The 12,426-nt window shown below is 40.6% G+C and overlaps 1 protein-coding gene across 1 annotated transcript in view; it reads right to left on the reverse strand.

Annotated features, from left to right (window-relative positions):
- Positions 1–956: 956 nt before the first annotated feature.
- The window catches only part of calcrla (calcitonin receptor-like a), a 34,070-nt gene continuing 22,600 nt past the window's right edge, over positions 957–12,426 (reverse strand). The window contains exons 5-13 of the mRNA XM_079357204.1: positions 10,998–11,110; positions 8,000–8,091; positions 7,788–7,914; positions 7,358–7,511; positions 6,810–6,870; positions 5,702–5,768; positions 4,898–5,116; positions 4,183–4,224; positions 957–3,462 (exon numbers count right to left, since the gene is read on the reverse strand). Of these exons, the coding sequence (XP_079213330.1) occupies positions 3,241–3,462; positions 4,183–4,224; positions 4,898–5,116; positions 5,702–5,768; positions 6,810–6,870; positions 7,358–7,511; positions 7,788–7,914; positions 8,000–8,091; positions 10,998–11,110 (1,097 nt within the window). The 3' untranslated portion in view covers positions 957–3,240. The remainder of the gene's footprint in view (positions 3,463–4,182; positions 4,225–4,897; positions 5,117–5,701; positions 5,769–6,809; positions 6,871–7,357; positions 7,512–7,787; positions 7,915–7,999; positions 8,092–10,997; positions 11,111–12,426) is intronic.

Below are 12,426 nucleotides of genomic sequence, written 5' to 3' on the forward strand. Positions count from 1 at the left end.
TACTGGCTGCCAAGAATACTTTTTAAAGGTGAAAATATGGGTTTCTTAAAAATTGATTGATGTACCTGCTCTGTGAAGAATAAAGAGCTTTCGTGTGTTTCTAAATGTTCATTGAGACTTGAGAAGAAATTGAGAGATTAAAAAAATAATCTAAAACCAGACAAGCCAGTTAGGTCAGGTTTGATTCATTATGCAAAGATTAAAAGTCGTTGATATTTGGTTGCAAGATACCACTTTCAGACTATCTAAGAATTTGCATCAACAGGTTTGAAACAGGCTCAAAAGAAAACATTTTTTAACTGAAATACTAGATTTTGAAACCTCTCAATAATCCCTGAAAGTTAGCAGCTCATGCTAGTTGGGCAGTGAAACGGGGGAGAAATACAACTACTAATACTACTAATCTACTGCGATGGACTCTGAAAGGTAAGACATTTAAACCCTTACATGTTATTGTTTCTATCATATCTTGTACATAAAATATTTAAACCTGGATGAAATTTAAGAGACATCAACGTTTGACTTTTACCTCTTGAGGAACAAGAAGAAATATGAACTTCCTGTATCAGATCTCTGTTTTGAATTTAAATAAAGACCAAAATATTCTCAGAAAAAAGACCATGTCAAATTTGTTTCCAATACTCTTCAATTGGTTATGCAACACGGACCACTTAAAGAGAAAGAAGTTCAGACAGAGTGAAAAATAACATCCGCAGACAAACACAGAAGTTTGTTACAAGCCTTCATTGGCAACTCAAACACGTTACCCCACCCCTTCCTTTTTCCAACACATCAGTAGAACACATCTGTATCAGCACCCCACACACTGTCACATAAGAGTTAAACACCAGAGTTAAACATAGTCATAAATACTGTGTGTAAATATATATATATATATATATATATATATATATATACATACATACATAATGCACACACACGTTTAACTTTTTAACGTTTACATTTTTCAAAAACTCTAGATTCATAAAAAAAAAAAAAGTACATCAGCTGATTGTGACTTATGTTCCCAGCATTGTAGACTGTGTGTTAAAATGTTGTAAACTGAAGAAGAAAGAGAGAGGTGTTGCGTTGAGGTGGATGAAATGAAAGCTGATTAGATGTCCGACGATTTCCGACCAGGTGCAAATATCGGCCTGATGTTGCTAAATGCTTCAGCAAGACTTTTTCTGGGGGGGTACTTCATATTATGCAGGTTTTTTGATGCATGATAAAATCATCACGTCAACGTGTTGAGACTACAGTGGCTTTGTTTTCTTACAGCCTTACACTATAATAAAAAGTGGATGTATCCACATAGCCATGATATCCCTCACTAGTTTTTGGACTACAGTTTTGGACTACTATCTTTCACTTTCTCTGTCCCTCTTGATTTGTGGAGGCAGAATTTGTTGTTTGGATAGATAGACTTTGTTACACTAAAATAACATTTGTTGTTTCAGACATGATTACAGTTGTAGTAGACTTTAGAATTCTTCATCTTCTATTTTACCCTTAACGGGACAGTCACTTTAAGGTCCTGACACACCAAGACGGCAAAGAAATAGTGGCGATGAATACTGACTGTAGCGTCATCAGCAGGTGGCTGTGGTCTGTTGTTATAATATGAGGAGACCATTTTCACACTACTGTCTGTCCCCTCTCGTAATATAGGTAACCTTCTAATTGAGAATAATGTCTGATAAAAAGTTAAATTGGCGCTGGTGTTGTCAGCCCTTGGTATTTTAATGGAAATAGAAAAGAAGAGGCGGAGGCGACAAATAAGGAGAAACAGCCCTAATGTGTGAAAGCATGGATACTACAGTGGGTTGTCTGTCTGAACACCTGCCAGTTCTCGTATAGTGGTTTTATGGTAGTACAGGAGAGGATTGAGGCTAAATACTGGGGTGAATGGGAATGTGATCCATACTGTATAACGTATGAACTGATCCAAGTCTTTAACTGTTACATTCAAGTGTAATGAGTCGATAGATTTCACTTCACAGTGGCTTCTGTGTGATAATACAAAGGATGCCCATGTCAGTAAGGATAAGGATCATTTGAAAACAGTCAAACTTTACCATGATGATATCTTGAAAACAAAAATCTAAAAAAGAAGGCTGAAAGCTATGATTCTGTCAACCATCTCTATTATTGCAACACAAACACTTAAACAGAGTACACAGAAAGTTAACATGACACTGGCATTGAAGCCTGATTTACACTTCGGAGTCAAATCTACGCTGTGGCTATTGGTGCATCCCATTTCATCTTGGAAGTCTGAAATTCCAAAAGTTTCCAGTCTGATACGCGACCTGGAACACCCCACCTGAAGTCGGAATTTTGACTTGGAAACACTGAGAACCTTCAGTAGCCAATGTTCAAATCCAACATGGCTGCTATGTGCATCAACACTAAAGTTTAAGGTTGTTGATGACAACAAGTGGACTTGACAAATTGGTTCGTCGCCTGCAGCCGTTTATCTCACGAAGGAGAACACGCAAAATGCCAGTAGCCAATCACAGGGCTAAACCTTGTGTTCATCTCGACGAGTTGTTAGATTTTTAAGGAGCAGCACCTCGAGCTACGGCGTAGATTTCACACAGAATCATAAATAAAGCTTAAATCCTCAGTATCAGTATTAATTAACTACTTTTACAAAATGTCAACTTTAATAAATACTGTGTGGTATTTATTTCATATTTATTTCATAAACAATATGTTTAGATAAATTAAGTTTACATATAAAAGATACAATATAACTCTGATATAATATTATGCACCGGTTAGATGACCTATTTCTGTTCAGAGTTGTTGTGGAAAAAAATAAAAATAAAGCGACAGGCAGGGATGTCTAAGTTTGGCACTAAATGTGTAAAAAAAAAAAAAAAAATACAGTGTAACCAAAGGCTTTTTGTGCACAGCATGATGCCAGAAAGACAGTCAAGCAGTAAATATTCGTCCATATAAAAACAATTTCGTCAGGCAGAAATATATTGTGGATTTCCAAATGCATCTCAGTTCATGTCAAGCAGCTCAGTTGCAAATTGTAGACGAACACATTGCAAGAACAGTTGTATTAAGCTCACCGTACAGTTATGTTCCAAATGTGACAGAGAGGTGACAATGTCTGTCAGGTGGGTGAGAGCATAGATTCACAGTCATTTTCCTGCCTTGCTGCCACCGATATCCATAGGTCCGAACATGCTGCAGTCTTTAGGGGCGGAGGTTGGGGTGTGGCGGTCAGGCGAAGGGACTGTCTGACTTTAACATTGGGGTGTCTGTGTCGAAGCAGCCCTTTCCGTTCATGTGTTCTGAGTGGCCGTCGATGCTGTAGCAGCCCTGCACCTCTGTGATGGAGGACGCCGTGTAGGAGGCTGAACGCATGGCGTCTGAGTGGTTTCCTACGCTGCTGCCAAACTGGATATTATACTGGTTCCAGTGTCTCCTCAGCACTGCTTGCACCTAACCAGAGAAACCACATGTCAAATATTGATAGGACTGCTAATGAATCATTATAAATGATGATGTAAACTGCCTGTGTCTTTGGAGCTTATTATGGGCATAAAAACAATTATTTATCTATCCAGTGTTTAAGCAATAATACTCGTCTAAAAGCAGCGAAAGCGAAGCTACCCATTCCCCTGCTTCCAAACTTTCTGTAAAGCTAATGGGCTGATGGTTTATCAGCCACAGCTCCGTAATTAATGCACAGAGACAGGAGTGTGATTATCTTCTCAGTCTCCGAGTAAAAGCAATTAGTGTATTTGCCATGTGTTCAACCTTTACATATATGTCATAAAATGACCCCCCATATGTTATAGTTATCAGGTGTTCTAAACTAAATATCCTCTGTCTATATTTGTAGATAGATAGATAGATAGATAGATAGATAGATAGATAGATAGATAGATAGATAGAAGCTATGATGTGTGCAGATCAATGTCCTCCATATTTATAGCAATCAGTGCACAGTCGATGGCTGTAAATAACCTTTAGTCCCGAGCAAAGCTCTAGAGGCCTGAGTCTGTCATGACATCCCTCTAATTCAACGCTCTGCTCATTTGTGGGTCATGCAGAAAACAGAGGACGGGTTAATCCCTTATCACGAAGGGACGTGTGGATGAGGATGTGTATGTGCATAAATATCTCATGGGAGAAAAGAGAGTAAGGGTTCAATCTTACCTCTCCATTGAAAAAGCAGAAAATGGTGGCCACCAGCAGACCCTGAAATAAAAAAATAAAGAAAGATGATTTACGTCTAAATATCTGGTCTTAAGCATTAACTTTACTTTTTCTTGTGTGGTACTATGAGGCACAAAACTAAAAAGTGTAATAATTAATTTAAGCATCTCATTGGGCCGGTTGCTCAAGAGGTTCTCCCTGAGCTGCCCCTGCTGGGACGGCACAGGACGATCAGATAACACGTTCGTAAAATCCAACTGATTTCGGCCCCTTTTCAGCTCAGATAAGATTCATGCCTTCCTTCCTGCTGTTCTTCCCTTGCTGTACAACACAAACAAAACATCTCTGGCTAATGGCTTCTTCTGAGAGCTGAGAAAATAGCGCTGCTTATGCAACAGTTCCTTTCAGAATAATAAATATGTTTGTCATCGCAGCAGAAGGCCACAAACATGTAATGAGGTTTCACTATCAAAGAAACACACGTGACAAGGACAAAAGGACTATACACACATAGCACAGACACACTGCGGCGCATACAACACACTGTAAACTTTGAATACCATTCTAAAAATATACTCTAAGCATGTATTCACAAGTGTGACACAATGTACAGCTGTTTGTGTGTTTAGCAAATGGAAACATTCTAAGAGCCGGTAAAAACGACTCAGCAGCAACGACTTGAATCAAAGAGTGTGTGCAACAGTGACAGCCTCACCTGGTAATGCATCAGTATGTGCATGATGTAGTCGTAGATTTCCGAGGAGACCCGTCCCTCTGGCTTGTAGGGGAGCAGGACGTACTGGATTCCCAGCAGGGGGACCAGGATGAGGGTGGCTCTCACAGCCTTCATGTAGAGACTGGACTCTGCTTGGTGGGTCACCTTCAGTTTGGTGATGAGCACTCGCACAATGTTTAGCAGGAAAAACAAATTGACCTGAGGGGGACAGCAGAAAAATCAGCATAAATCAATACATCTGTATATTAGTCTGGGTGTAAGCTTCTACAAGCTGGTGTTGAATAAAAGATCTTCGTAATATGTGCTGATGGAAACTAAACTGTAATAAGGTTTCTTAAGTATCTGGTATAAAGGTTAAAAATACTTGAGCAAAATAAAGAGTTATTTCAGTGCTTTGCATGTACTGTGGGAGACTTGAGGGACCTGTTTTCTCTGAAGCATGTGTGCCTGTGCTGATTAGGTGAATTCCTAGAATACAACATAGGCCAGGGGAGCAGCTGGCTGACCCTCAGAGGGGCAGATGCATTGATTCCACAAGATAAACATGATTATGCCTGCCATGAAACTGCTTCCAGGCTCCCCCACAACGTCCTCTCACAAGAACACAAACACCCCCCCCCCCCCCCCTCCCCACACACACACACACACACACACACACACACAGTTTTTCTTCATTGCCAGATAAAACCAGTTAAATCACTTAGTTTATTCAGTGGATAAACATTGACCAGATTTACTTTGGCGTTGTTGATTGGTGTAAGAGAACTGATGAAAAAGCCTCACCAGAAGCGCAGCACAGATGGGACCATGGATGATGTAGAGTAGAGATGTTTTCGAGCTAATCCAACAGCTACAGCAAAGAGGAGAGGACACTTAGAATATGAGGTTGACTGGGGGGGATTTCAGTTGGGATTCTCAGATAAGAAAGGAGAAGAATTTGACCTTAAAAATGACTTGTTGACCAACATTGTAGCTCCAAAAGCTGACCAGAGCCAATCGAAGGAGGCCAATGTTAGCCAGGAGGCGAGCACTTTGCAGGTGTCAAAGGTCCCATATTATGCCCTTTTTGGGGTTCATATATCTAATTTATGTGTATATTAACCAATGTTTACAAGAAGTTTTGATGTACTGCCGCTCCATGCAGGATCTCAAATCTGCCTGTATTTCTAACGCACAGACTCGACTCCAGTCAGAAAAACCAAACAAGGAAAAAGGGTCCCAACCGGTGCCAAGTCTGATCTGATTGGTCAGTTTGATCTGCTCTCTTGTAATTGGTCAGTCATTCGGCTTTTTTCTCTGATATTTCCCGTGCCTTTTACCATATTTTTTACTGTCTTGGATCAGTAACGTCTTTTTCTTGTGATGTCACACCACACATTTTCATCGAGGTGGGCAAGGGAGAGTGTTTCATGCAGCTACTGCTAACAGGTGCAGGTAGGAGAGCAGTAGGAGAAGCAGTGTTTCCACAGAGAGAATTATTTGCAAATAGATGTGCCTAAACATGCACAAGACACCTTGAAAACAAACTTAGAGCATATAAAAGCACAAAAAGGAGAATATGGGACCTTTAATGTTAATACATCACATCTGGTGAGCCTATTCACTGAGGCTTTCAGGGACCCAGTCTTTGGTCGAGCACAAAAATGTTATTTTAAACTTTAATATCATACTGGTAATTCATTTGTTTTTAATTTCCCATACATTTGATCATGAAAGTAAAGGAGATTGTATAGCTTTACATATATATCAAAAAAGTACTAAAAGTTTTGACAACAGTATTTCATTGTAAGTGTTTAAACGTCATCCTTTTTCATATTATTCTTGTCTTTTGTTCTTACTACATGTATAACATAAGCCGTAACACAACCTTCTCATGCAGTGTCTTGCTTACTTGTCGTTGTAGTAGTAACTCCTCGCGATTGCGTGAATGGAAGCCGGAATTAGGGGAAAGCCTAAAATGAAACCAAAAATACAGTTTATAATAGCTGCGGTAAGGCAACAGAGCAACATTACTGCAAACAAGCTGACAATTTAAATGGATCTCTCCAACAGAGGTTGCCTTCCAAATGCATCCATTAGAAATGTCTTTAATAATGCCCAACAATGCACAAGTAAACTGTGCACAATTAGTGAAAGTTCAGAGTTAGACTTAAAACAGTCTCGTAACTTGAAAGTCTTTATCTTATCAACAGGTTCCACATTATCCTTGATCAACGACCTGGTTAAGTAATGTTTCTGCAGTCTTAGTTATCGAGCTACTCAAAAATGGTTTCTATCACTTCAAGACCTCCGAACTTTACTAATATTTTAACTTCCTTTGTTTTCTCCATTTGAAATAAATGGATTTTTGAGCAATAACTGACTGCAGCATAACCCAATATAAAAATCACAGAGGAGAGAGAGCGACTGCCAAAGATGCATCACTTCATTGTGACTTACCCCAGCCTAAGAGATAGTACCACATCAGGTGTTGCTTCTCAGCAAACACAGCCACCACGATGAGTGTGTGCAGGTATATTCCCTCGCACAGCATCCAGAAGTAATTACAACCAAACAGGTACAGATGGATGAACTGTGACACTTTACAGCTGGTCTAAGAAAGAGAAACACACACAATGTTTCATGTTTTTATTTTAATTCTGTTATTTTTATGCAAGGAGCACTTCTTTGTTCGCTATTGTGAAATGAATAAATTAAATAACTAAATCACATTAAGCCTTAATGCCTGAAGTGCCGCTACGTAGCTCTTGCCTGATTATCTTTCAACACAAAAACTAGGACGACAAAAGGAACAAAAAGAAATCGACAGCGGATGAATAAATGTTAATTTTACGATTGAAAGAAACCAAGATTAAATCCATGAACTCACCGGGTTCCTCTGCACCAGCTCCTGATTATTTGCCACGGCTGACAACCAAATAATGGTGATCACAGAGTTCAGAACAAAAGAAAAGAAGAGGTTTTTGTGAAGCGTGATCCTTTGGCAACTTAAACTCCTGCAAGAAGAGAAGGAGGACATCATTAATCTTCAGAGGATAAGAGCTGTATGAAGGTAGGCTAAGATGATGTTTGGCGACTCACTTGAAATGGAAGAATATTCCGAGTGAGACGAAGAGAGATGTCAGAGAAAGTCCATGTCCTATGAGAGCCAAGTAGAAAAGATTCATCGCAGTCTGGAAGAAAAAAAAAAGACAAATTAGGTCATTAGGACATCCTGTTGGCGAATCATGTTAAAGACTAAAATAATAATGGAGTGAAACAGAACTCGTATACTCAAACAGGGAATCACTAATTATTTAAGAATAACACATTTAAGATTTTATTTTTTTGTCAGAAAATGTGTGACAAAAGACCAACAGCTGGTTTTGTTATATTTAGATCAATATAAAAGTGAGAGGGTCAGATTACGGCAGCGATAAATCTCAACAGAGTGCTGCAATACAAGACATCAACACAACTGACAAGCTCGTTACTGATAAATAAATAATAATAAATCATCTGAATTAAAGTATTTATTTAGATATAAGCTAATTGGTTTCAAAGTGATTGCATTTCCCCTGCTCAAAGATTTGGTCAGAGTTCTTTGGTTTCCACTGCAACTTCACTGTGCTAGCTCACTGTTTAGAAAAAAACATTTTCATGATAGTGGAGTAAGAGAAAGTGAAGTCTGGTATTAATGACTGTGCATCTGCAAACAGTTGTTTTTGCCTCTGAACATGCACACGATTGTTCCCTGATGTGGAACCAAGAGTTAAACGAGACAGCTTCAAGTGTCTACTTGAGCCTGAAATCTAAAATGAGGATTTCTATTGACACAAGTTGTTTAGCTGCAAGTCATGCAAAGATACTCCGTAAGTTTCAAAGACTGAGAATCAATCGATCTTTATTTGGATTGCGCCAATTCATATCAAATGTTATCTCTAGACACTTATAAAAAGAGCAGCTTAAAGACTGTACACATTCTTATCTACAAATACCATGAACATGAATCCACCATGAGAAAGAAAGACTAAAACATTTAACACAGTTGCAGGCTCAAGGAAAAAACCTCCATGAAGAGGTCCCTCTGATCCACGCATCTTTACCAAACTAAGCTGCTGCTGTTAAATCCAGATTTTCATCATCCAGATTTCAGAACAATAAACTCTTAGGTTTTAATCCTCTGACATCACTGTGAGAATCCCCTATGTGCCTAAAGAGATATATCTTGATTCTATTTTATTGCATTAAATATAGAGATTCACCAATTCACATTTTTGGAGTTCCAGACTGTTGTGAAGCTATCGTTACAATTGTGCTGGATTCTGGATCTGAGACTTGGATCTGCGTTGTCCGATATGTAATTTGGGTCAATATCAGACCCAATACCTATATTAGATTGGATCTTTCCCATCTCTAAAGTCCCATGTCTGCTTCTCTTGGGCCAGCTTCAGAACATTGTGGTCATGTTAAGTTTCACTAATAGGTCATTTTGGTCCATTTTACTGGTTAACAAAATAAAGGCAACACTTAAACAACACAATGTAATTTCAAGTCAATCACATTTCTGTGAAATCAAACTGTCCACTTAGGCAGCAACACTGTTTGACAATTAATTTGACATGCTGTTGTGCAAATGGAATAGACAACAGGTGGAAATTATAGGCAATTAGCAAGACACCCCCAATAAAGGATTAGTTCTGCAGGTGCTGACCCCAGACCACTTCTCAGTTCCGATGCTTTCTGGTTGATGTTTTGGTCACTCTTGAATGCTACCGGTGTGTTCACTCTCATGGTAGCATGAGACGGAGTCTACAACAGATGAGGTAGAGCAGTTCATCCAGGATGGCACATCAATGCAAGCTGTGGCAGGAAAGTTTGTCTGTCAGCATAGTGTCCAGAGCATGAAGGCTACCAGGAGACAGGCCAGTACATCAGGAGACGTGAAGGAGGCCGTAGGAGGGCAACAACCCAGCAGCAGGACCGCTACCTCTGTCTTTGTGCAAGGAGGAACAGGAGGAGCACTGCCAGAGCCCTGCAAAATGACCTCCAGCAGGCCACAAATGTGTCTGCTCAAACAGTCAGCAACAGACTCCATGAGGGTGGTATGAGGGCCAGACATCTACAGTTGGGGGTTGTGCATACAGCCCAACACTGTGCAAGATGTTTGGCATTTGCCAGAGAACACCAAGATTGGCAAATTGGCCACTGGCGCCCTGTGCTCTTCACAGATGAAAGCAAGTTCACACTGAGCACATGTGACAGACATGACAGAGTCTGGAGACGCTGTGGAGAACGTTCTGCTGCCTGCAACATCCTCCAGAATGACCGGTTTGGCGGTGGGTCAGTAATGGTGTGGGATGGCATTTCTTTGGGGGGCTGCACTGCCCTCCATGTGCTCGCTAGAGGTAGCCTGACTGCCATTAGGTAACGAGATAAAATCCTTAGACTCCCTGTGAGACCATATGCTGGTGCGGTTGGCCCTGGGTTCTTCCTAATGCAAGACAATGCTAGACCTCATGTGGCTGGAGTGTTTCAGCAGTTCCTGCAAGATGAAGGCATTGATGCTATGGACTGACCCGTCCGTTCCCCAGACCCAAATCCAACTGAGCACATCTGGGACATTATGTCTGGCTCCATCCACCAATGCCACAATGCACCACAGACTGTCCAGGAGTTATATTTTGACTTGTTTTAAGGACGTGAAAGTTGGATCTGCCTGTAGTGTGTTTTTCCACTTTAATTTTGAGTGTCACTCCAAATCTAGACCTCCATTGGTTAATAAATTTGATTTCCATTGATCATTTTTCTATGACTTTGTTGTCGGCACATTCAACCATGTAAAAAACAAAGTATATAATAAGAATACTTGTTTAGATCTAGGACGTGTTATTTTAGTGTTCCCTTTATTTTTTTGAGCAGTGTACTGCAATCTTAATACAATGACAACTTTATGCAGTATGCACAATCTTACTGCTTCGTCATCTCTTAGCACTTTGAATACACATGCGTTATCTAAACACATGTTAAAGGTTAGTGCTAACAATAGCCTTCATTTATATTCTGCATGCATTTAATGCCAAGTTACCAAGTGACCTACCACTCTGCCTTCATTAGTGTGTTCATTGCAGCGAGTGTAGTTGGTCCAAGTCCGGTTGCTCTCTGGATGCAGAAACCAGTGACCACTGTCGGTGCAAATCTTTGTCACCATCTCTGTACAGAGAAACAATACATAAAGCATTAAAGTACTTATTGATTTTAAACAGAAATGTTTTTTGTATATATACTCAACAAAAATATAAACGCAACACTTTTGTTTTTGCTCCCATTTGTCATGAGATGGACTCAAAGATCTAAAATTCATTCCAGATACACAATATTACCATTTCTCTCAAACATTGTTCACAAATCTGTCTAAATGTGTGATAGTGAGCACTTTTGCTTTGCTGAGATAATCCATCCCACCTCACAGGTGTGCCACATCAAGATGCTCATCAGACACCATGATTAGTGCACAGGTGTACCTTATACTGCCCACAATAAAAGGCCACTCTGAAATGTGCAGTTTTGTCTCACAGCAAAATGCCACAGATGGCGCAAGCATTGAGGGAGCGTGCAATTGGCATGCTGACAGCAGGAATGTCAACCAGATCTGTTGCTCGGGCATTGAATGTTCATTTCTCCACCATAAGCCGTCTCCAAAGGCGTTTCAGAGAATATGGCAGTACATCCAACCGGCCTCACAACCGCAGACCACGTGTAACCACACCAGCCCAGGACCTCCACATCCAGCAGGTTCACCTCCAAGATCGTCTGAGACCAGCTACTCAGACAGCTGCTGAAACAATTGGTTTGCATAACCAAAGAATTTCTGCACAAACTGTCAGAAACCGTCTCAGGGAAGCTCAACTGCATGCTCGTCGTCCTCATCGGGGTCTTAACCTGACTCCAGATCGTCGCCGTAACAGACTTGAGTGGGCAAATGCTCACATTCGATGGCGTCTGGCACGTTGGAGAGGTGTTCTCTTCACGGATGAATCTCGGTTTACATTGTTCAGGGCAGATGGCAGACAGCGTGTGTGGCGTCGTGTGGGTGAGCGCTTTGCTGATGTCAATGTTGTGGATCGAGTGGCCCATGGTGGTGGTGGGGTTATGGTATGGGCAGGCATCTGTTATGGACGAAGAACACAGGTGCATTTTATTGATGGCATTTTGAATGCACAGAGATACCGTGATGAGATCCTGAGGCCCATTGTTGTGCCATACATCCATGAACATCACCTCATGTTTCAGCAAGATAATGCACGGCCCCATGTTGCAAGGATCTGTACACAATTCTTGGAAGCTGAAAATGTCCCAGTTCTTGCATGGCCAGCATACTCACCGGACATGTCACCCATTGAGCATGTTTGGGATGTGCTTGACCGGCGTATACGACAGCGCGTACCAGTTCCCACTAATATCCAGCAACTTCGCACAGCCATTGAAGAGGAGTGGACCAACATTCCACAGGCCACAATTGACAATCT

The sequence above is a fragment of the Symphodus melops genome, assembly GCF_947650265.1.
Source record: "Symphodus melops genome assembly, chromosome: 12".
Classification (NCBI taxonomy): domain Eukaryota; kingdom Metazoa; phylum Chordata; class Actinopteri; order Labriformes; family Labridae; genus Symphodus; species Symphodus melops.